General features: G+C 38.2%; 1 protein-coding gene across 10 annotated transcripts in view; it reads right to left on the bottom strand.

Annotated features, from left to right (window-relative positions):
• JMJD1C (jumonji domain containing 1C) overlaps nt 1-26,563 on the bottom strand; it is a 244,456-nt gene that overhangs the window by 23,201 nt on the left and 194,692 nt on the right. For all 10 annotated transcript variants that reach the window (XM_079793546.1, XM_079793547.1, XM_079793542.1 and 7 more), the window contains 9 exons: nt 24,823-26,501; nt 17,238-17,410; nt 13,803-16,009; nt 9,211-9,412; nt 4,562-4,776; nt 2,993-3,145; nt 1,667-1,756; nt 825-952; nt 430-643 (listed from right to left, as the gene is read on the bottom strand). In XM_079793546.1, the coding sequence (XP_079649672.1) occupies nt 430-643; nt 825-952; nt 1,667-1,756; nt 2,993-3,145; nt 4,562-4,776; nt 9,211-9,412; nt 13,803-16,009; nt 17,238-17,410; nt 24,823-26,501 (5,061 nt within the window). The remainder of the gene's footprint in view (nt 1-429; nt 644-824; nt 953-1,666; nt 1,757-2,992; nt 3,146-4,561; nt 4,777-9,210; nt 9,413-13,802; nt 16,010-17,237; nt 17,411-24,822; nt 26,502-26,563) is intronic.

The following is a 26,563-nucleotide window of genomic DNA, read 5'->3' as shown; positions in this document are numbered from 1 at the left end:
AAGACAAAAGTAAATGGTTTTATGTGAAAAGTACATTAATGTATAAAAGTACACTATTGGTTATAATACTCTATTATACAGCTGACCCTTGAACAACATAGCTAGGGGTGCCCACAATACCCCGTGCAGTCAAAAATCCACATATAACTTTTGACTTCCTCAAACTTATCCTTTGATACCTGTGGAAGATTGGTCCCAGGACACCCCCAACCCACCATGGATACCAAAATCCATGGATGCTCAAGTCTCCTATATAAAATAGTGTAGATTAATGCATATAGTTGGCACTCCACACCCACGGACTCCCAATCGTGAATCATAAACAGTACAGGTACTTATGGAAAAAAATCCACATGTAAGTGTACCCACATGGTTCAAATTCATATTGATCAAGGGTCACTGTATACTTAGATAATGAATGACATTTACCTTTTTTTTCCTCTCTTGACTTTTGTTCTGCAAGATCTGCTAACCAGTGTAGTGGTGACTGGGATTCTGGGGGACTTAACTTGCTGTCTGTGCTTACATCACTCCCTGGACTGCTGCTGCCATTACCCTCAGACTTCTGAGGAGTATTTTGCTGCTGAGACTCAGGCATGCACAGAGAAATTTTATTACTGTGATTAAGAACATTCTGTAAAACCTGTAAGAATCGAACAGCAGAATTTTAAAAATTCTATCTCTTCAATTAATCACAGTTAAAAGGAGTCAGATTTTATAGTAACACAGAAACAGTTTAAAAAATGTCTTACATTGAATATAAAGTATCAAAGCTAATTAATTAACCATGCGTTTTATTTAAATAATTAGAAATTTATACTCACTTGAGACACACCATTCATTGTAGGAAAATTACCAACTTGTATATTCTGTTTGTTAGTACAATGACAATGGGATTTAATACCATACTTTTCTCTAAGAGTGTGCATCACATCTAGAAGATCTGTCAAAACTACAAAATATAATAGTGGTTAATTAAAATGTTACAACTAATGTTAAAAAATTATAAAAATTTTTCCTTTTTTTTTTGGTGCCATTTAACTTTTATTTTTTTCTTCAATTCTCCTATCTAGTACAGGTTTGATCATTAAACCAAATTCAGGTTGTCCTTTCTTTTCTCTCTTATCTCTATTATTAAAAATTCAGTGTTCAAAAGAAGTAGAATAACTTTTCATTATAAATGTTTCATTAAACTCTAGATTTCCCCTTCTAAAAAATAGTTCATCTGTGGTTTACTTAGTCATGAGGCTGGGCTTATTAGCTTTATTAAATGGAGAATTCTAAGAACACAGCGCAAACAATTTAAGATGAAATACACACTACCCCGTTCTGGCCAGTTTGGCTCTGGACAGCATTGTGGACTGAAGGGTCACGGGTTTGATTCCCAGTCAAGGGCACATACTTCGGTTGTGGGCTCAATCCCTGGCCTCATTGGGGTGTGTGTAGGAGGCAACCAAGGGATGTGTGTCTCTCACATTACTATTTCTCTCTCTCCCTTTCCCTTCCATTCTCCTTAAAAATCAATGGAAAAATACCCTCCATTGAGAAGTAACAAAAACAAAAAAACACATTACCTCTCCATTCCATTTTACTCCTACATATGCCCAAACAATCTTGAGCAACTCAGTGCTATTACACTAAGTGAATACTGTATATTTATACTCACCAGAACTGGGTATAATTTGAGTTGGCATTAAATGTTTGTGATCATGAGGCTGTCCCTTCACACACTTGATCCAAGCATATAGTTCTTTATCTGTAAGATCACAACACATGTACTCTTATAGCACTCACGGTTATACAAGATAGAATTGATGGCTTATATATATATAAAGACCTTAACAATTATATAAATGTCAATGGTAGGATACAAATGTATGGTCCTTAAAAAAAAAAAAAGATAATTCCACCATTCGAAGAATTTTATAAAAATAGGATATAAAACTGATGTTAGCCTTTTCTAAAATGACCATTCTTTATTATCATTAATGTATTAGTTACCTCTTTCTACCCTGCCTGATTCTACCTTCTCTGTAGCTAATCTCCTTTGATCGTTTGTTTTCTGTGCCAAACATGGCTTTTGCCCAATCTTAGTACATTAGACGGATATACGTTCATCACTCACTAACTCATTTTTCTTTTATGCTTCAAAGACATGGAGAGAAACCATCATGAAACATGTGAAAAAGCCATTACTTGACAGATAGCTACAGAAGAAAAACTGTGATGTCCTAAATTACAGTGCACCAGAGAGTAAGATAAAGAGACAAGTAATTAATGAGTTAATAGCTGTGGGCCAACTGACAGACTGCTCACATTCTGAATGTAGTTGGAGCTTTGCATCCATTTCTGTACTGATCATCAGCTGCCACTGCCTCCTGCTTATGTATGAATTTTCAGAACTGTTGCCAGTAACCAATCAAAAGGAGAAACTATTTCTTCTTTACAAACCATGCACTTACCCTAAACTGTCCCCTGGTTCATCTTCCCATGGTTGGGGCGTATGCAGGAGGCAACCAATCGATGGGCTTTTCTCACATCGATATTGCTCTCTGTCTTTCCCTCTCTCTTCCACTCTCTAAAAATCAGTGGAAAAATATCCTCAGGGGAGAATTAAAAAAATAGTAACAAAATAATTTTTAAAAATGCTTAAAAAAATCTGGTCATTAGTAAACTGTGGTTACTCCTTTTAAAAACTTCCTAATGTATTATGGAAGATTGGAAAAACATCCCACACATATCTAATTTCCAGATGCATGATCCTAGAGAAAACATTATAAAAAATTTAACTTAAAGAGATCAACCAATGAACCTGTATGCATATATATATAACCCATGGAAATGGAAAATGGGGTGGTAAGGGCTTGGGGGTAGGGGATAGGATGGGAGGGGCTGGAAGAGGTTAATGAAGAAAAAAGGAGGACCTATGTAATACTTTCAATAATAGAGATTTTAAAAAAAATTTTAAATTTATATGAAGTTATGAACCGACCTCTAGAACTCTTCCTTTCCTTTGCCTTGTAACAATCTAAGCAAACCACAAATCCACACTTTTGGCAGACCCAATGAATGTTAAACAATGTTGCTTCACATGCATCACACATCTCTCGGACTCCTCGCACTGCTCTTTTCCAGGCAATTTTGGCTGAAATGAAGAGAAATAAAAATATAAGGTAAACATACTCTTTTTCATGCAATTTTTGCTGAAATACACAAAAACAAAAATATGAAGGCAAATCAAGAACTTTGAAGAATATACAAGGTCCCAAAAACTGTATACAAACTTTACAGCTGATAGCTCAATTGATGTTTCTTTCTTTTCAGATTTAACCCATTGGAATTAATAATTCAAAATGTGCATGTTTTTTGGGGGACACCCTATATTAAAAATCAAAGGCAGATTCTTCAAATGCTCAATTAACTGTGATGCACAAGCCACACTGGCCAGGCAATAGCAGATTTCTTGGAAGTAACTAGTAATTAATCTTGACACTTTTGACATTTTGTAGTACAAAATTCTTTGTTGTGGAGGATTATCTAGTGCAGTGGTCGCCAACCTTTCGGACCTCACGGACCACCAGTGGTCTGCGGACCACCGGTTGGCAACCGCTGATCTAGTGCACTGTAGGATGTGTAGTGGCACTGTGGCCAATACCCTTATGTACTAGTACTCTAACCCCAGTACTTTTCAGTTACTGAACTAAAAATGTCTCCTGGGGAGTTGCGGGGGTTGAGGGGGTGTGTGGGAGGGGGGAGGCGCCAAACCACTGATTTAAAGGAAGCCAAAGAAGCTAACATTTAGAGAGCTCTTAGTATTTTAGGTACTTTACATAAGTAAAGACAATTAACCTGACAACTTTCTAAACAAATCTATAAAGAAGTTATCATTCCTGTTTTATAGTCATACAGTTAAGCAGGGAGTAAAGTTGAGTTTTAAATATACATCTAACTCTAAAGATTATGATGAACCACACTAGATTAAAAACTTAAATAACTGGGATGGATTATGTTTTCATTTGGCAAATGCTGTAATTTCCCAATTTTGCATCCAAACTGTCTTTGTCATGCTAAACTATGTCATAATGGCAGAAACAGTAAAATGCTATTGTGATTTCACAAACTGCTAATCCATTCATTTCAACCTTAATTGGAAAATATCTTTTTAAAAAATATATTTATTTTTATTGATTTCAAAGAGGAAGGGAGAAGGAGAGAGAGAAACAACAACGATGAGAGAGAATCATTGATCAGCTGCCTCCTGCATATATATCTCCTACTGGGGATTGAGCCCGCAGCCCAAGCATGTGCCCTGACCGCAAATCAAACCTGGGACCTCCTGGTTCCTTGGTTGATGCTCAACCACTGAGACACACCGGCCAGACTAGAAAATATCTTTTACCCTAAGTATGTATAGGTGCACTTGAACATAAAAAGTATTATTATCAAAATTAAAAGTCAACAAGACTAGGCAGGATTAGGGACTTCTCCCAAATAAAACATACTTCAAATTCTTAAAATCAAATTTATACAATTTCATGTTCTAAGTATATAATTTCCTTACCATCCTTTTTCACCCAGGATAAAGCTGTTTTTTCAGATGTTACTAATTGACAGAACTTATCACCTATTATATCCAAGATGTATTTAGAAGTTTCTATGTCTAGTTCATCATCTTCATAATTTTCATGTGTCCATAAACTCATAGCTTCATCATCATATTGGTCAGGAGAAGAGAAACCATCTATTCGAACAACTCCATTTTTACTAAATGACAATCTGAAATATTAAAACATAAAAGAATTATTCACCAAGATAGAAGTCCAGTTAATTTAAAGTTGTACATTTATAATAAATTTATATTTTTATATTAAGCTAGAGGCCCGGTGCATGAAATTCGTGCATGGGTTGGGGTGGGGTGGTGTCCCTAAGCCCAGCCTGCACCCTCTCCAATCTGGGACCCCTTGGGGGATGTCCAACTGCTGGTTTAGGCCCAATCCTGGAGATCAGGTCTAAACTGGCAGTCAGACATCCCTCTCACAATCCAGGACTGCTGGCTCCTAACCACTCGCCTGCCTGATTGCCCCTAACCACTCTGCCTGCCAGCCTGATAGCCCCCTAACCGCTCCCCTGCAGGCCTGATTGACGCCTAACTGCTCACCTGCCAGCATGATCATCCCCAACTGCCCTCCCCTGCTGGCCCGATCGCCCCCAACTGCCTTCCCCTGCAGGGCTGAGGGGACTGGGGGACTCCAGCTGGATGAGGCAGGGCTGAGGGAACTGGGGAACTGACGCTGGATGAGGCGGGGCTGAGGGGACTGGGCGCCACCCATCTTGTGGCTGTGGGCACTGCCACCTTGTGAGGGTGACAGTCCATTAGCATATTCCCTCTTTATTGGCTGTGGGCACCGCCCTCTTTGTGAGGGCATGATGGTCAATTAGCATATCCCGTCTTTATTAGATAGTATATTATATTTACAATTTAAAAAGAAAACACAGTAGTTCACATACACACTTTAATTATTAATTAAATTTAACCAACTTAGATGATTCCCATAGTGTTATACAAATGGCAATGATAAGGAGTACCAATTTTAGGTTATTTCAAGTAAGATTTCCCCTATTACTCTACTTAACTACTTAACTCTAATAAAAGGAAAACTATGTCCAAGTATTTGATGATAAAAAGATTTAAAATGTTAGCTAAATGCTTCCTAGAGCACTGCTGTTACTTTATACAAAATCTAAATCAGGAACATGTAAAGCTGACAATACTAGAAATCACTTAAGACTTTCACTTGGAGGATTAAAAAAAAAGCCAAGTACCTACACAGGGTGGGGCAAAAATAGGTTCAGTTGTGAGTGCACTTCACAGTCTATTCTTGTACTAACTATTGTATTATTTTCCATACAACTACCTGTAAACCTACTTTTACCCCACCATGTACATATTTTTCATTAATTAAAATGACACTTTATTAACCAGATTTTGAGGAACAAGAGTGCAACTCTTAATAAGTTTATTAGGAACCCATTAATGTGTTCACTGACTTTTAGCTTCTGACACCCAATTAATGTAACTACTGTAACTACTCAGTACAGAGAAGTTTAGGGTAAATGGGAGGCAAAATTGGCTTTTCTTATAGCTGGTGGGGATTATTCAATTATCTTTGTAATTAGTCGCAAACATGGGATACTGAAAGTTCATTACAAGCCATTCTGTACTTTTCAAATGGATACAAACGTCTTTACTTCTTTTTCACATTCCTTTCTTACCTTACCCTTTTTCCTTTTGAAAAGCCAAATATCTCCCTTTGTTTTAACCCATCATCTTATTTCAGCTTGATATTATTATATTTACCTGTATACTACTTTCCTTCAAACTTTCTAAGACTTTCTTATCTCTTCAAACCACTTTCCTTTGATTCCTTTTTTATACTTTCGTGTGTATTATCATCTATAACTATTTTGGGGAGATTTATTGGCTAGAAAGACCATGAAGTAAAGAACTAAGAAATAAAACTTGTCTTCCTACAAATACATACTTTAGGGATCTCTACTGAGCTACCAGCACAGAATATTTGCCAAAGCAAAGTATCTCCTAATTTCTTAGGAAGAGGATGCTAATGATTAGGAAAATAACTGCAGCTAACATTAGTAGAGTATATCATATGTGCTTGGCATTCCACTAATGACTTTGTGTATTTTACATAATCTTCATGAAACCCCTCTGAGGTAGGGTACCACTATCATTCATATTATGCAGATGAGTCAGGCTTAGCTATAGTCCTACCTACCACTATAAATCATACAGAAAATAAGGAAAGATTCCAGAATCTGAGACATTAGTCTCTACTTGCTGGGGTAAACCAGCTATTCTTCACTCACCTCTTACAAATTTACCTGTGAGATTCAGTATTAAGGTATTACTGGTAATGTTAATATTACCGTTATATATAGTTTAGCTATATAGTAATGTAATATTACAGATTAATAGCAACTATATCAGGTGTACCGGTTAATAATGCGGATTTTGTGATCAAAGAATACACGGTAATTTCAAGAGAAACATCAAAAGTGCTTTATTCAAAGTAATGTCCATCGCTAGCTACACATTTCCCCATCTTTCAGGTAATTTGTGGATACCGTCCCAATAGAACTTTACTTGTTCTGAGGCAAACCATTCAGAGACCCAATTTTCCACTTCTCTGTACGTTTTGAAGTGCTGCTCAGAAAGTACATGTGCCATCAATCAGAACAAGTGGTAATCTGAAGGAGCAAGGTCTGGTGAATACAGAGGGTGGGTTAATACTTCCCAGGCAAGATCTTTTAATGTGTCTTTAACTGGTTTTGAAGTGTGTGATGGTGCGTCATCATGAAGCAAAATTACTTTGCCGTGTCTTTTGGAACATTCTGGTCGTTTCATGATCAAAGTGTGGTTCAAACTGATTATTTGTTGTTGGTAGCGATCAGTATTAATGGATTCACCTGGTTTTAGAAGCTCATAATACACCACACCTTCCTGATCCCACCAAACGCAGAGCATTGTCTTCTTTCCAAAGCGATGTGGCTTTGCAGTCGATGTTGGTGGTTGTTGACCTGGATCAACCCGTGATTTTGTACGTTTGGGGTCTCAAAATAAATCCACGTTTCATCTCCAGTCACAATTCAATGCAAAAAAGAGTTTCTTTTGTGCCGTTGAAGCAACATTTTACTGATGACTTTTCGGTTTTCCATTTGTCTTTTGTCCAGTTGATGTGGCATCCATTCTCCTTCCTTTAAAATCTTTCCCATTGCTTGTAAGCGATCAGAAATTGTTTGCTGAGCAACGTTTTCGGCTTTCCATTTGTCTTTTGTTCAGTTGACATGGCAACCATTTTCCTTCCTTTAAAATCTTTCCCATTGCTTGTAAGCGATCAGAAATTGTTTGCTGAGCAACGTTTAATCTTTCTGCCACGTTGTTTTTGAGTTTGAAACGCATCTTCATCCAATAATGCTTGTAATTGTTGGTCTTCAAACTTTTTCAGTTGACCTGGATGTTCTTTTGTCTTTCACATCGAAATCATCACTTTTAAAGCGTTTATACCAGCATTCACAAGTATCTTGAGGTGGAGCATGTTCACCATAAGCTTCCCGAAGTATATGATAACTTTCAGCAGCACTTTTCTTCAAAATAATGAATTAAAACTTTCCACAAATGCTCTTTTTTTGGCACAAAATTTGACATTTTTACATTTTTAAGCGCAAAAATATCTATGATGTTAACACCTTCGGAAAATTTGACATGAAGTTTTGAAGCTTGCTGTCAATACAACACAATAGCATACATATCAAATTGCATATATCAACATAAGTATAATTCCATCTATTGAAAAAATCCGCATTATTAACAGGTTCACCTGGTAAATTGTTTTTATATTTACACTACAAAACTTGGGAAATGATACTAATAATTCCTTTCTGTCATATTACAACTTATAATTTTATAGCTACATGTTTAACAAGATAAAGGTATGGGTATTCCAATATAACACACTGACTTTAATGTCTACATTATTTACCTAGATTTACACACTATTTTGATTGTTAGCTAATGAACAGACATAAATGCGACATTGTTTTGGCCAGAGTGTATACTAGTAAATGTTTAAAAAATCTTTATATCACACAAACTGTTTCCTATCACTTTCCAGAAAAAAAATACTAAACATTTCTCATTAGGGAAGAATAAATCTGTCAGTAGCAAAAGGCCATGAATACATATAGCAATGTAAATATGAATTTAGTCCTATAATTAGCCATTGTTAAATTCAGTACTAAGTAAGTTTGATATCCTCCTATATAATAAAAGGCTAATATGCAAATTGACTGAATGGCTGGTTGCTATGACGTGCACTGACCAACAGGGGGAGTGCCACTTAGCCAGAAGCCCTGAGCCGGGCTCACGGCTGGTGAGCGCAGCAGCGGTCGTGGGAGCCTCTCCTGTCTCTGCTTCAGGTGGGCAGTAAGGAATGAGGGGTCCCGGACTGCGAGACGGCACAGGCTGGGCTGAGGGACCCCCCCAAGTGTATGAATTTCGTGCACCGGGCCTCTAGTTCTTCTATAATGTTTCAGGAATAAGGCGGCTCCTGTCTCCAAATGGGATCCTCCGAATGCCTAATTTCCAATATCCAATAAACATACTTCCCCACAATTACATATTTTTTCACTTACCGTCTAAAGTAGTAAAATCTACAAAACACTGGTGAATGAGTTGGTTCTTCTTCTTTTTTACTCCGAATAAGTCTACATTCTCGGCACTTTTGCAAATTAGGCCCTATCTCACAGCAGGAGTCATCCTGTAAAAAGGATTCCCCAGTTTGCTTCAGCTTCTTGACTTTACGCCAGTCTTTTAATACTGAACGAGGGATGCCAGCTGTAAAACCAGTAGGAAAGTATTAGCAAGATTATACTTTAGAAAAGTATACTCCTTTAAGTAAGATTCAAGTCAATTATACAATTGTGACAATATATTAAGATTGTAGAAAAGCAAAGAGATTACAGTTACACTCTTAATAGCTAAAAAGTCCAGAGCAACACTTTATATTTATTTGGTTAGTATTCTACTAAACAAATGAATTCTTCTGCCAGTATACTCTAAATGCAGATCCTGAGTAAATCTTCTAGCTGATTCGTAAAGCTAAAAAAAGAGCACTTCTACACAAAATATTTGGCACATGGAGAAGGAAGCTCCTTCAAGATCCACATGAAGAACTTAAAGACTAAAGGTTAATACTTTTAGAAACAACAGGCTAGTTTCCAGCATATTCAAGTTTTTGTGTAGTTTATTTTTAAAATCCTCATCCAAGGATATTTTTTTCCATTGATTTTTGGGGAGAGTAGAAGGGAGTGAGGAGGGGCGAGAGAGAGAGACATCTACATGAGAGAGACACATCAGTTGGTTGTCTCCCACATGCGCCCCGAGGCTGGGAAACCTGCACCCCAGGTCCATGCCCTTGACCAGGAATCAAACCCACGACCCTTCAGTCCACAGGTCAATGCTCTAACCACTGAACCAAACCAGCCAGGGCAACATACTTAATTTTTGCAGTAATCTGATTCTCAAAAGTATGGTTCATTAAGTCAAGAAACTGGTGATTTTATAACACCAATATTTAGGAGAAGAGGCATTAAGTTATTCTTCCTAATAGCTCTCCCCTTTATAAGGTCCTCCATTTGTTATCAATGTATTGGTGAATCTTGTAGAAAAAGAAAAAGAGTTGAAAGGGAAAAAGCCAACATTAACTTAGCTATCTTTTTTTCATGACAGAAAAAAAGGGTACCACAACCCCAAAGAAAAATAAAACTGCAGAAAATTCATATTATAATATATATTGTTGTTCCGTCATTTTTATTAACTTGAACCTAATTGTTGTAATAAACACTGGCTCAAGTAATCAATCATCTGTAGAGTAGGAAGAACTCAAAACATTATACACTAATTAAAGCCTGCCTACTTGCCTATTAAATTTTTACAAATCTATTAACTTAATGGCAACCTATGTTGGGACATGCAATATTTGTTGACTCTTACGTGTTTTTACTGCCCATATGTATAATGTATCTATACATCAGACATGAGATTTACATAGCTTACTATTTCTATCATAGTAAAGGAATATATTTGATTTCCTATTCTTATGCTTTCTAATCATGCCTATTTTGTGAATCAAAGGCAGTACAACTATTCTGAGACTATATACTTCTTGCAGAAACCTTAACAGAACTCTGGTCCTGAGTTCCCACTATTGCTTACCTGTTAACCTCTATGTAGGCAGTACAAAGCAAGACCACACATCTTAAAATAGGAAGTATTGTGTTTAAACTCCAGGGCGGCACATTTAAAATCAGCATGTCATTAAGCACTTCTACGATTGATACCAGATTCTTTACAAGTTCTCCTCTTTTCTGTATCTAATTTAGAGCAAGGAGCAACTTGACTTAAAACACTAGAAAGAGAAATGCATGTGTGTGCACATATACCACTCATGGAATAAAATGTTTTCCAGAAGGCTTGTATAAAAGGTTTTTTATTTCTTCCATTGTGTATAAGACAGATTTGTCCTATGGACTGTATAAATATTCAGAGCTTTCAGAAGTCAGAATGAACAACAGAAATGGTACACTGTCGACAAATTTTTATTTGGTACTCTTGCTTCCAATCACTTACTTTTTTGTTTTTTTTTTACTTATTACATTAGAATAAATTAAGTGCAATCTACTTTTATTTTGACTGGAAAATAACTATTAACCAATATGCTTTCTTTTTGTTGTTAATCCTCACCAGAGTATATTTTTTCCATTGATTTTTTTTTTTTTTTTAGAAAGTAGAAGGTAGAAGGAGGGAGAGGGAGAGAGAGAGAGAGAGAGAGAGAGAGAGAGAGAGAGAGAGAGAGAGAGAGAAACATCTATGCCAGAGAGACACATTGATTGGTTGTCTCCCGCACATGCCCTGACCAGGAAATCAAAACCCTCGACCCTTTGGCATGCAGGCTGACACTCTAACCTCTTAGCCACACCGGCCAGGGCCCAATATGCTTTTACATTTCAAATAATGGAACAGTTCAGAGTATGGATAATCATACCTTTGTGAACAATTTAAATAGTATTATAATAAAAAGCCAGACATTTCCAATCAAATCTCTATTCTGTGAAACTAAGTAAATAATAAGAGTGTTGTTGTTTTTAAATGAATTACAAAGACACAAAGATCCAGATCATAAGAAAAGTTTTTTTGTATTATAATTTGATTATACTTAAGCCATTGATTTTGTTTATCACAGGACTTAGATATATTTAAATTTGATGGGCAATTTCAGGTCATAAAATTGTTGTGTTTAAGATACATTATCTACTCAGGTTGAGAAATTAGATTTATAAACTCCCAATTTAGAGAACTTTTCTAGATCGCCCAGAACAATAGCAAGTCAACTCTGCCCATAATTAAAAGATGTCATTTAACAGTCATATAATTTTATTTTGGACTTGGGAATAAATGGGACTTAACATAGCCTCTATGATTAATTTCACTAAGCATAACAAGTCCGGGTGGAGAGAATGCTGATTCCAGCCTTTGTCTTAGAATTCTTATATAGGAAACAAGTACATTCAATCTCAAAATGAAACCAGAATATGTACTTCATTAAGAGTTAATTTTATAAATTTAATTTCATTAAGAGTTTTCTAAGTGTTAAAACCTGGAAGGTTCCTACTTTTGTTTTTTGTATGTTTAACTTAAGTATTTGACTACCTAACACCAAAGTAAATGTTATATGAAGGAAGAGAAACAATATTGACCACATTTAGCCTCTTAAGAATTAATTGGGGGAATTAACTAGAACACAGGATATAGAAAAAGCAAAAACTATACAATCCAATACTCAAATGGCAAGTATTCTTTGTTATCAATTTCCCTATCTTTGTTTTTTCTGACTATATTTGCATTTCAGTCTCTCAGTCTCTGTCTCTAGTTGAGCTAATTTTCCTTTGTTCTCTCTCTTTTTGAGGGTCCATCCTTTTCTGTGATTCCATTCTCCTGCTTTTCTCTCCTTCATTTTGCCTTTGATTTCCACACAGGCATGTAGGAAAACCTCATTCAAGTGAAAAGGCCCAAATAAGAGCCTTCAAGCATCCAAATGCTTGTGAAAGAACTTCTTGAATGTCCACATTGTCACAGATATTTCATATACTGTATGTGGATTAATACATGAATACAGTGAGACTATTAAGTGCTTTCTGCATTGTGCAACTGACCTAAAAATAAATAAGAAAACTGAGAAAAACTATTACGAGAGAAAAAACATATGGAAATACTTTATAGTGAATATTACTAGTATCACTTATTTTGCCGTTGTAGCCACAAATGAAACATAAACATCAGTTTTGAAATTTTTCCTTATTATGCATGTTCTTCTTGAATACAGAAATGAACACAGAAAACCATAATGACCCTCACACCCCACTTTCAACTTTTACCTATTGTTAAGAACTGCTTGAATGAGTAGCATTATTAAAGAGAAGATAATTTCAGTACGCTTTTAATTTTGTCATCAGTGAGAGAAGCATGAGATAAGAGGCCACATCCACACTACTCTGAATTCTCTTCTAAATATGTGACTTAGCCCAGCCAGCGTGGTTCAATGGTTGAGCATCGACCTATGAACCAAGAAGTCATGTTTCAATTCCTGGTCAGGGCACATGCCTGGGTTGCAGGCTGGATCCCCAGTGTTGGGTCTGCAGGAGGCAGCTGATCAATGATTTTCTCTCATCATTGAGGTTTCTATCTTGCTCTCCCTCTCCCTTCCTCTCTGAAATCAATAAAAATATCTTTTTAAAAATGTGACTTAAAGAAAGCATATGTAAATAGGATTTCTTTTTCAACTACGTATATCTTGTTATAGGTAAATACTTAATATTTGAAATCCACTTTTGATGTGGCAGCTATAAATACATTTTGACAGTTTTTAGAAATGTTCAAAATTCTGAGTAACTGCTAGATTACACATTAATTTTTTTGCCAGTATAAGTGCGAGGTAAAACATATTTCTAGAAGACTCTTCAAAATGGAGAGATACCTCTTCTCTCATTTCCTCTTATAGAATACTTATGAAATATAGAAATGAGCTCAGTGAGCACACACTTAATGCTAGAGCATACAAATAAAGTCAAAAGATGCTTTTAAGCTCACCAGTCTTTAGAAAACCACACAATTATTCCAAGAACACAGCATATTTTATCTGAGATTTAAGAAAAATAAATGTACTCACCACTACTACTATTGCTCTGCAATTTCAATTTACTTTTTTCTTTGGCACTCCTGCTGAGAACCCCATTGGGTTTTAAATCTTCCTCTATTTCACCTTTTCTCTTCTGCAAATCGTTTTGCTTCTTTTTGTAAGTTGGCTTAGGTTGCCTTTTAGTCCTTTGTTCTGACTTGCTTTCACTTTCATCTGAATCTCCACTTTCAGAACCAGATTCGTAAGTTCTTTTGGCTTTTCTCCTATTGACTTTATCATCTTTTATGTATTTATCAACTATGATCTTACTATCTACACTATTTTGTATATCATTAGATGTAGAGGCTATTAAATTAACAGAACATGGCTTAATAATTTCTGAAACAGAATTCCCTGAATTTTCCATTTTATTAGTATTTTTATCTTCTTCTGAATGTCTAGTAAGCCAGGCTTTTTTAAGTTTAGTATGGTAGTTTGGTTGACTTGCCTGGGATGCTTGCCCATTTCCTACAGAGTTTGCTTTGTTTATTGTATTACAGACTACAGTGCTATCCAAGACAAGAGAGGCTGAAGATGTCTGATTTTTCACAGCATTAGGCTCAGTCTCACTAGCATTACTACTTTTATATTGAGCTGCAGCCAATGCTGCCTTGTGCTTTTTTAAATGAATAAAATCAGTTGTGCCTGAGAACCCAGAACTGGGCTGAACAGCACTTCCTGTCTTACTACTGGCTGGTGTAACTGGAGCTGTGGTGCTGACCTTGCATTCTTGTGTGTGAGCCACTGAATGACTGACACTTTTTGAAGAGGTACAGTCTGAGGATTTAGAGGGCAAAATGGTATTTGATAAAGAGTAGATTATTCCGGAACCACTCCAGCTGGAAACACTGGTGGTAGTGGCAGCAGATGTGAATATATCCATTTTGGTGTTACACATTGTATTTACAGCAGACACAACTGAACTGGGAACACTGCCCTGTGAGACTGCCTGAAAGTTTTTTGCAGATTTTATGTGAGCACTGTCTGAATTCACACTTGGCAGAATTAGTCTTCCAATTTCTCCAGCTTCTGCTGATTTGAGGCAATCTGTTTGATTTGCCTCAGCTGAAGATCTTTCGCTAACTCGATCTTTGGATGTTAACTGCATTGCCGGCACACTGTCAAGTTTTGTACTAGTTGGTGGACGTACAATGACAGATGCCATAGCAGCTTGTGACTTTCCGCTGCTTTTCTCTACATGCCATTCAGCTTTCTCTTTGCTTAGGTTATTATTAGATTTCCACATTTCTGTCAAACTCTGTTCAGAAGAACTCTTAAAATTTGCCTGAGATTCTTTTGGCTCAGGAATTAGAGTTGGAGGCTTTTGTGATTCTTGAACTTTCCCACCAGCATTTACAGGCATCACTGGAGTTAAAGTTGGAGGGGAAAGGCTACTGTAGCTGCTTTCCTTTCTATCCAGGCTGTGATGAATTGGTGGATGAAATACTGGTGCTCTATGTAAAGCAGGCATACTCCGAAGTGTACTTGTAGAAGAAACTGTCAAATGGGTAGGACTTCTACAATCATTTCTGAAGGTTGTTACTGAGTGAGAAGCAATTTGATGGGAAAGGTGTTCTGGTATTTTGCCTACTAAACCTTCACTTTCCGGTTGGTGTTTAATCAAAGGTGGTGGCTTTGAAAGAGATGATATAAATGAAGTTAGAGTTTGAGGATTAGCGGCCGCTACAAGGGTATTATTCTGTTTTTCAGTGTAAATATTTGAAACTTCTTTGGATGGGTATGACCTTGGTGGTTCATTGACCACACTATTAGACAATGTAGTGAAATAGTTACTTTGGGGCAAACTCTGAGGCACTGAGTGCTTCATTTTATAAAGATCTGATACTGAGCATTCCACATCTTTGTCTTGTTTGATGACATGGCTTTTAGGGCTAGAAGATGACGATGCTACTCTGGAATAATTATCTCTCTCACCCTCAAGCCCCTTGATTTTAGTTGTATATGGAGCAACATCAATACTTTCTTGAAGAATTCGGCGGTGTTCCTCCTTATATTTGTTTAGTCTCTCTCCAGTCTCCTGGGGTGGTCTCTGTAATGGATTCATCACAGGATCCACAAAATGTCTATGCAAATGACCATCTTTTCCAGTCTGTGACCTAGTTAGTTCTAGGTCATTTTTTGCTGATGTAGATGAAATAGAACGTAATGGTTCAATAAAAGCTTTCCTCTCCAATTCTCTGTAAAGAAAATACACAATGATACGGTGTCAGATAGGTAATAGTTTTATTAGGGTGATCACTTCATAAATTGTATAATCACTGGGTTGGGGGTGTGCGATCTGAAACTAATAGTGTACACATCAACTATAATGAAAAAGTAAAAAATTATTTTAATATATATATATATTTTTTTAATTAATTTTTTTACAGAGCGAAAGGGAGAGGGATAGAGAGTTAGAAACATCGATGAGAGAGAAACGTTGATCAGCTGCCTCCTGCGCGCCCCCCACTGGGGATGTGCCCGCAACCAAGGTTGCGGATGTGCCCTTGACCGGAATCGAACCTGGGACCCTTCAGTACGCAGGCCGACGCTCTATCCACTAAGCCAAACCGGCTTCGGCGTAAAAAATTATTTTAAAAATAAACACAGGAGGGTGGAGGGAAGCTCATTGGTGGGGCTACGCGCTGAGTGCACCTCGTCACTCTACCCATGTCCCCTGGGAAGGTCTGAGACTAGGGCCAAGAGCGGCCCCAACAGGGCCCTCCCTGAGCTGCGGGGAGGTGAGTTCCCAGAGAACGGGTCTCCGCGCGAGGACAGACTGGGCAGGAGATGCCATGGACGCTGCCCTCAGGAGGGGCCTGGCGGATGCCTCCTCAAGCGGAGCTTGGAACAGACTCATGGCCAGCCAAGTGAGTTCAATGGCTGAGGTGAGGCACTCCGCAAGGAGGTCTCATAACCCAATTCAGACTACTCTCCCCCCGCCCTCAAAAAAAAAATAATTAAAAATAAATAAATAAATAAACACACACAGGTTTCTGTAACCACTTTTTCTTGAATGATATAAAGATAGCTTCTATGCAATGTCATCTATAATAATAAAAGCGTAATATGCTAATTAGACAAGACATCCTTCCAGACGACCTTTCGGATGAAGCCGGGGCTGCAAGGAAAGCCCGGGTCCTGGGTGCCAGAGGGAAGCTGGTGCCGGCAGCTGGGGGAAGGAAGCCTACTCTTGCACAAATTTCGTGCATTGGGCCTGTAGTTCTATTAACAAGTGAAACACGATTTTCCATGTATTCTAATATTATCAAGTAAATTAGAGGGTATATCAAAACTGAAAGAATAGTACTTATTCAAAACCCAGTTTTAAGAGATTAACTTAAAAATAACTTGCTTATTAGAAAGTGAATTAAGAAAACAATAAAAGACAAGGCATTTGTAAGTTTTAAGCATTGGTGAACTTACTCTTTATGATGATCTACTAAACTTTTTGTCAATGGTGGACTGGAATGTGTTGTAATTTTAAGAGGCCGATGAGGCTCTGCACTGGAAGGTCTGACAGGAATGTGACTAAGTAATCCAATACCATCCGCTGAGGTCACAGGGGTGGGTTGATGTAACCAAGAGCTGGGAGAATTCTATTTAAGAAAAAAAGTCAGACTTCAGTTACTAGAAAAAGCTAAAAACAGTGTCACAGTAGGACTAAAATAATGACATACTTATGAAGCATGTGACTTTTTCTAAATTCACCTAATGAGAAATATTCAGACAATAAGTAACCAAAATAACTACATGAGTATTTCCATATATCAAAAGTAACCAGCATTAAACTAGTAATTTCTAGAAATTTATTTTATTGAATGCAGATTTTGAAATTATTGCCTTTAACGTATAGGGAACACAGCTTATACGATTGCCTAAGATTCTATCAAAAGAATATATTGCTAATAAAAAAACACCAGAATTTGTTATTCCTAAAATACATTTCATCACAAACAGAACTTATAATCAAGTTCATTTGCCAATTTTGTCATGAAAACATTAAACTTTTTCAATGTAATAATTTATTTAGAATAAATGGCAGAAAATTATATTTTTAAGACCCAATTATAATCCATTTCACTATAAGCTGTCAGTTGTTGGGTCATTAAACTTGGACATGTGGAGTTATAAAAAAATTGTTTTCTGTATGTCAATAATGCTGCCTTTCTCATACTAAATATGTGGTAACATTGCTCTCTATGTTAAGAGTTACAACTATCAAAAGATATACTTAGAAATTGTTTTTATACTATAACTCACTGGCATTTCTTCCAGAACATGATTTGTTGAGTAAAGATACTGGGAAAATACAATCCTTTGATTTTAATAGAGGGAATAAATTTTATATCTCTAAATGATAATGCAAAGCAATATAATATAATGCCAAAGATATACTGCTGTCAAATTACTTTGATTAAAAAATATTATCCTATATAATAAAAGCCTAATATGCAAATTGTCCTCTCGGGGAGTCATTCAACCGCTCGCTGTGATGTGCGCCGACCACCAGGGGACCATGTGGAACATGGTGGGCTTCGATGACGCGGCGCTGGCAGCAGGCGGCAGTGGAGGCACTGCCGGCCCGAATGGGCCCCGACAAGAGCGGAACCCGTGGCGGGATGGTGGAGCAGGTGAGCGGGCACCAGGCCAAGGTGGGTGCAAACAGAGGCCCGATTGGATCGTCCTGCAGATGGCGACCAGCGGTGGCCCCAGCCCCAACCTATAGCCCTGCAGACAGCAACCAGTGGCGGCAGCTGGGCCCGCCGCCTGGCTCGCAGGCACTGAGGGAGCCTGGCGGGGGGCCCAGCCCTGATCAATCACCCCACAGGTGGGATGGTGGAGCAGGTGAGGGGGCAGCATCAGGACAAGGTAGGGTGCCAAGCGGGGCTGCAGGGCTGGGGGCACGAGCTAGGGCCTAATCTCCACAGGACACCCCAAGGGACCCCACCCGTGCACGAATTCATGCACTGGGCCTCTAGTATAATTATAAATTATAAACCTCATAAGAGAAAATACACACATATTTATTATACATGCACATAAATATTCAGATGTTTAAAGGCCTCACTTCTCCAAGATTCAGAAATCTCAAGTTGCAATCAATTATGGAAATGATTAATTTTTTACTCTAAAGTAACATTAAAATGTATTACCTAATTGTTTCTTCACTTTAATTTACAATAGTAGGTTTAAGATATCTTCACTTTTGCTCAAAATATTTTACATAATAAATGAAAATCTGATATGCTCATTTTTTTAAAAGGGGTCCATGATTTCTTTTCTTTTTTTTTAAATATATTTTATTGATTTTTTACAGAGAGGAAGGGAGAAGGATAGAGTTAGAAACATTGTTGAGAGAGAAACACCAATCAGCTGCCTCCTGCACACCTCCTACTAGGGATGTGCCTGCAACCAAGGTACATGCCCTTGACCGGAATCGAACCTGGGACCTTTCAGTCCGCAGGCCGAAGCTCTATCCACTGAGCCAAACCGGTTAGGCCTGATATGCTCATTTTTAATTTAACAAGTTTATGACCAGTTAATAAAACATTTTATGCCCTTACAAACATTGGTACTAATTTTCTAGTACACACACTGAGAGAGGCTCCTACCCAAGCCATTTCTATTTGTTTTCAAGGGTTTGGAAGTTATGGGAGAATAATCTCTTAGTTCTTCTACCGTCTTTGTCCAATCAGTTGCAGCTACATTCAAGGCACATGAGAGTAAAGGGTCAGTGTAAAAATGTGGATGTATTGGGCACTTGGGTCATCAGGGCTGCTTTCAATTCTGGCAAATATATATAGTTAATCCTCACTCAAAAATCCATTGATTTGAGGAGAAACCAAGATGGCAGTGTAGGTAAACACCTGAACTTGCTGCCTCGCACAACCACTTCAAAACTACAACTAAAAGACAAAATGGACATCATCCAGAACCACAGGAAGGCTGGCTGAATGGAAATTCTACCACTAGAAGGAAAGACAAAAGCACACTGAGACTCAAAGGAGGTGCGGAAGTAAAGTGCAGAGGTAGGGCGGCGCATGCGCGCGGAAAGGGCTGACAACTGAGTATGCGGCTGTCTTTCTCAATCGGGAGGGAGACACAAGCTCCTGACTGCTCTGAACTCCAGTTCCGGGCAAGACTCTGGGGACCCAGACTGATACGGGGAGAAACTGGACTGTCTGGCATCGGGTGGAACTCAAGGGTGGCTTTCTCTCAGAGGTGCTTGCAGCAATTATCGAGGGACACAGAGACCTGAGGGCCTCTTAGGACTGGGCTGAAGGGGTCCGCCCTGAGACCCCGCCCCACCCAAGCTGTGCACAGAGGCTTTTGCATATGAATGGCCTGGTCCTTTGAAATCTAAACTTACCTAACAAACTGCAGCTGAGTCAGAGAGACACAGAACATTCAAAAAAAGGCCCAAGGACCCACAGCAACTTGCATTGCTTCACAGCTGGGCCTAATCTGGGCACCTCCAAAACCCCAACAAAGAAGAGGAATCTGCAGAACTCTCCGTAGCTCCTGCTGGGTGGCCTCAGGCAGAGACTAAATTAGTACCTCCTTGGAGATCCATAAGGGACACACTCAGTGAGGACCAAAGCACCACTGAAGCAAGTCTTGCCTCATAAGGGTGTCTACAGCACAGAAGTTCTCCCATCGTAGACACAACTGATCCTCACAGCCAATTGGTCTAGAGGTCAATTCCTCCCAGGGATACCAACAACAATCAAGGCTTAACTACAACAAGACTGTGCACACAGCCCACAAAGGGGTGCACCAAGAATGTCCACCTGAGGTAACTGGGGAGGCTGAGCCACTGGGCCCTGTAGGACACCTAGCACACAAAGCCACTCTATCAACTCAGGGAAGCAGCCAAAATGCAGAGAAAAAGAAACAGGTCACAAATGACAGAAATAGAGGATATAGAGTTCAAAACCACGGTTATAAAGTTTTTCAAGAATTTTCTAGAAACCGCCAATAAATTTAGTGAGACCCTCAAGGATATGAAAAAGGACCAACTAGAAATTAAGCATACACTGACTGAAATAAAGAATAATATACAGAGATCCAACAGCAGACTAGAGGATCGCAAAATCAAGTTAAAGATTTGAAATACAAAGAAGCAAAATACACCCAACTGGAAAAGCAAAAAAAAAAAAAAAAAAAAGAATCCAAAAAATATGAAAATAGTGTAAGGAGCCTCTGGGACAACTTCAAGTGTACCAACATCAGAATTATGGGGGTGCCAGGAGAGAGCAAGATACTGAAAACCTATTTGAAGAAATAATGACAGAAAACTTCCCCCACCTGGTGAAAGAAATAAACTTACAAGTCCAGGAAGTGCACAGAACCCCAAACAAAAGGAATCCAAAGAGGACCACACCAAGACACATCATAATTAAAATGCCAAGAGCAAAAGACAAAGAGAGAATATTAAAAGCAGCAAGAGGAAAACAGTTAGTTACCTACAAGAGAGTACCCATACGACTGTCAGCTGATTTCTCAACAGAAACTATGCAGGCCAGACGGGAGTGGCAAGAAATATTCAAAGTGATGAATAGCAAGAACCTACAACCAAGATTACTCTACCCAGCAAAGCTATCATTCAGAATTGAAGGTCAGATGAAGAGCTTCACAGATAAGAAAAAGCTGAAGGAGTTCATCACCGCCAAACCAGTATTATATGAAATGCTGAAAGGTATTCTTTAAGAAGAGGAAGAAGAAAAAGGTAAAGATAAAAATGATGAACAACAAATACATATCTATCAACAAGTGAATCTAAAAATCAAGTGAATAAAAAATCTGATGAACAGAATAAACTGGTGAATATAATAGAATCATGGGCATAGAAAGGGAGTGGACTGACAATCCTCGGGGGGGGAAAAGGGTATGGGGGGTGCGGGAAGAGACTGGACAAAAATCATACACCTATGGATGAGGACAGTGGGAGGGGGGGGAGTAAAGGCATGGGTGGGGTGGGAACCGGGTAGAGGGGAGCTATCGGGGAAAAAGAGGAACCACTGTAATAATCTGAACAATAAATATTTTTTAAAAATCCATTGATATTTTTTAATTTTTTTTTTTAGAGAGTAAAGAGGGAGGGAGGGAAGGAGGGAGAGAGAGAGAGAGAGAGAGAGAGAGAGGAGAGAAACATTAATGTGACAGAGACACATCGACTGGTTGCCTCATGCTTGCACCCTGCCAGGTCTGGCAAACAGTATATTAAAGTGATTAAATAATGTACACATTCTAGAAATATTCCACCTACTCCAAGTTCAATGGAATAGGAATTGGAAACTTATGATCAATGTAAGTACAGTTCTTTTAGAATTGGGATCCCGCCAGTATCAAATATAGGGATGCTGAATAAATTGTGCAGTTCACTGGTAACTTCATAAAAGAAGGCTGAAGCTCATATAAAACCGGAGCCAAAAGGAGCTGATGTTTGTAATGGGAATAAACCACAAGAAATATCCTTTAAAACTGTTAGAACTATAGTTCGCACTGCTAATCTTGATTCCCCTTACCACCAAGGTCAACTAGCACAACTTGGGAATTAAGAAAGGACACATGGGCAAAGACCACAAGTACAAGTCTCCTGAGACATTTAGCTGTGCAGAGATAGGAGAGAAGACAGCTATTGGAGACAACACTGATTCTAACCAGGGCCTTTATTGTTGAGAATCTGTAAGCACCTAACATTTACTGGTGTTCTGCCACGGACGAGAACACTGAACACCAGCACCTCCAGATTGGTGGCAAAGGTTGTAATTGAGAGCATGTTACTTATAATGGGATGGGCAAGGTACGTGAAGAGGTGATTTGAATCGAGAGGGGCTTGTTAAAGAAACATGCTGCAGTGAGGAGCATGCCATGAAAACCGACTCCTGGCAGCTAGGTTTGGCTAAGCCCATGATACCTGTCTCCATCAAGGACCCAATAAACTCTCCTGTGATTTGCAAAAAAAAAAAAAAAAAAAAAGGAAAAAGAAAAAAAAGAAAGGACTCATGGCCACAGGCTAATGTCATCATTGCTACCCAGAATTTACAGTTCCTATAACAAACTTTTGGCAAGAGGAACACTATATTTGCACCTACTGGTGTTGACATGGCTCTATGTAAGCAGCATTATCCCTAAAGTAAAGAAGGGCACTATTGTCTTCCAAATTGCCACCCTAACATATCTATTGTGGATCTTGGCCAACTTGAGAAAGGTGTCAAAAATACCCATGTCCAGCGCAGAATTATTCATAATAACCAAGGGGTGGAAGTAACGCAAAAATCAGTGGAGCCCTAGCTGGTTTGGCTCAGTGGATAGAGCGTCAGCCTGTGGACTGAAGGGTCCCAGGTTAAATTCTAGTCGAGGGCACATGCCCGGGTTGCGGGCTCGATCCCCAGTGGGGGGAGAGGCAGCCGATCAATGATTCTCGTTGCTGTTTCTATCTCTCTCTCTCTCTCTCTCTCTCTCTCTCTCTCTCTCTCCTTCTCTGAAATCAATAAAAATATTTTTAAAAAATTAAAGAAAAAAATCAGTGGACATATGGTATAAAAATAAAATAGAACCCTAGCCAGTTTGGCTCAGTGGATAGAGCATCAGCCTGTGGACCAAAGGGTCCCGGGTTTGATTCCAGTCAAGGGCACACACCTTGGTTGCAGGCTTTTCCCTATCCCAGGGCCCTGGTCAGGGCACACGCAGGAAGCAATCAATTGATGTGTTTCTCTCATATCAATGTTTCTCTCTCTGTGTCTTTCCCTACCTCTTCTCTCTCTCTCTCTCTCTCTCTCTCTCTCTCTCTCTCTCTCTCTCTCTCTCCCCCGCCTCCCTCTCTCTCTCAAAAAAAAAAAAAAAATCAATGGAACAATGTCCTTGGGAGGATTAAAAAAAAAAATAAAAGGGAAATCCTGTTACATGCCAACAACATGGATGAACTAACTTTAAGATTACGCTATGTGAAAAAAAAGCCACAAAAGGTCAAATACTGCATGATTCCAATCAAATGAAGCATCTATCTAAAGCAGTTTGAATCACAGAAACAGAGAGTAGAAAAGTATTTGCGAAGGACTGGAGGGACAGTGAAGGGGAGGAAAATTAATGGGTATAGAATTTGTTTTGCAAGACGAAAAAATTACAGCTGTCTGGTTGTACAATAATGTGAATATACTTAATAGTACTACAGTACACTGTTGTTAATGATTAGGTTGGTAAATTTAACGTTGTCTTTTACCACAAAGTAAGTATGGAGGAAGGTAGCTAGATAGAAAGAGTTAAAGAAAATTCTGGAGTATTGTTGAAGAGCATCCTGGGCTGCCCCAAGGACTAAGTTGTCTCCTGAAGTGTAACAGGGACTCCCACTCCCCCATTTTTTACATTGGGGCTGGTAATGCCCTCAACAATTTCTTAGTATAAAAATGAATTTGGATAGAGAAACCACATAGTCCATGAAGAAATAAAATCATTAAACTTTATCTTCAGCAATACTCTATTAGGTAGAAAGAATCTAAGCCCCAACTTTACTGCCTAATATAAGGACCCTTTAACTTTGGCTGCCTTTAGAAAACAAGGAAATTAGAGTCATAGCTTGTAATATAGCATCAACATAATGCATACAACTGGGGAATATAACAATCTGTCTTTTAAGATTTGATAATACATATATAAAAATCCTAACAACTATATATAATTTTTAATCCAGAAACTCCACTTATAGGAATTTAGCTTAGCCAAACAATTATGGATATGTACCATAAATTATTGAAGATAATATTAATAATATGTATAATAGAAACAATCCAAGAAGTTTTACTTCAAATTGGCTTCTTAAAAAATAAATAGACTTCAAGATTTCATGGCTCTGAAGTTATTCTAATTGGGAAGTTTCATTATAATTAGAAAAATAACTTTGAAAATGTTAATGCATTATATAAAGAAATCTAGAAAATGAATGAAATGTTTAAAAAGCACTTGTACATATGTATATGGATATGTGGCTAACTACAATATAACTTACCCTTCTTAATGAAGATTCAGCATTAACTGCATTTTCTGGGTGAACCCACTTGGAAGAAGGCAGACCAAGTCCTGAGTATGCATGTGTTCCATTTGGATATTGCCAAATAATTGGATAAAGACCAAGCTGACTATACGAAGCAGAAGGATGGGCTTGTCCAAGAAGATGAGGTGACTGGTGCTGTAACAATTGTTGCTGTTGTTGGTGTGCTAGTGCTAAGTGGCTCAAGCTGCTGGCATGAGCAGTCTCTAATCGTGGGTGGCCACCAAGTAAGGAGGCAGTAGGCACTCCAGGTAACACAGCAGGTAGTAAATGAGGGTGATGAACAGAATGATGTGGACCACTAGTCAGAGGATGAGAGTTAATGGTAGGCAATGGAGTTTGACTGGATGATCCGGCCAATAAGTGGGTTGCAGGAGTTAAGGCAGGGTGATGGGTACCTGGATTTAAACAGGTTCTATGAGATGAAGAATGAAGAGAAAAAGGATGCTGGTTTAAGAAAGGTGAAATGTGATTAGCTCCTGTTTCTGACCCAATAAGTGCAGGATCTCTATAAACTGTGAAATGCTCATTTTTATCAATAATTAGAGGGCTCTTCGTAGTTTCCAATGTACTGCCTCGAGTAGGAACAGGATGAAAACTGCATCTTGATAACTCATGTTCTATTTTATTTGCCAGTCTTCTTTCACCAGCGGTATGGCTGTTGACATAAGTAGCCTTAGACTTAACAGAATCAGGAGAATGGGTAATTTTAGGTTTAACAACTTCAGGTGAGGGATTGGATTTTGTCTTGTGACCATCTACTGAAGCATTAAGTTTAGATTTTATAATCTCTGGGGGCGGACTTCGCTTACGCAGCTTATCTTCTATTACAGAACCTGCACTAACAGAAGACGTGTAAGAGGCATACTGATTTTTTTCTTTTTCCGTATTCAAATGATCATTTCCTGAAGGAGCATTCTTAACATTTGATTGGGTTAAATCTACTTTAACTATATCACTGACCCAGCTATGGTCAGAATCTTGTTTTGATGCTTCCAAATATTTTGCATTTACAATCGAATGTTTTGAATCACTAACATTAGAATCCATTTTCTGAAGTGTCTGAAGGCCAAAGGTATTTGAATTTTCCTGAACCACCTTTTCAGAATTAGTGTCATTTGTAATATCAATAACACATTTTGGTGTGGATGGTCTGGATACAAACTGCTCCTTTGGCAATTCCACTGTATGTGTTTTTTCCGTATTTTCCTGAAGAAGTAGATCATTAGGATTATGATCAGAAAGTGTGGTCTGTTCTGATGAATGGATAATCATTTTTTCTTGAAGCTGAGAGTCAACAAACGTCTGCTTCTCCACTTCTTCATGTTTTGTATCTCCTTTTATTTGATCCCAGGGAGGCTGGCTATCTATTAGTGTCTCCTCTCCTGTCTTCTCGTTATTTTGGAATTTTCCTTCTTCTCCATTTATCTTCGAAGTGTTTTTATTTTTTAACTCATTCTCTGGTTTCGGCTCTAAGGAATTATTTACTATCCTCTTATTTGAATTTTCTGAGTCACTGTTTTCAGAAAAGTCTGAAACATTGTCGGTTCGTAGTCTTTTCATATTTTGCTTCTTTTCATCCTCCTCAGGTTTCCTTCTTTTGTTCACCAACTGTTTGTTTTTACCTTTAGGATTTTCTGCAAGATTAAAAAAAAGAGGTTTTCTTTTTAACACTGATATTAAATAAGTATACTTTAAA

This window comes from Cnephaeus nilssonii, assembly GCF_951640355.1.
Source record: "Cnephaeus nilssonii genome assembly, chromosome: 16".
NCBI classification, from domain to species: domain Eukaryota; kingdom Metazoa; phylum Chordata; class Mammalia; order Chiroptera; family Vespertilionidae; genus Cnephaeus; species Cnephaeus nilssonii.
The sequence above is the reverse complement of the archived record's forward strand: the minus strand, read 5'-3'. Positions and strand labels throughout refer to the sequence as shown.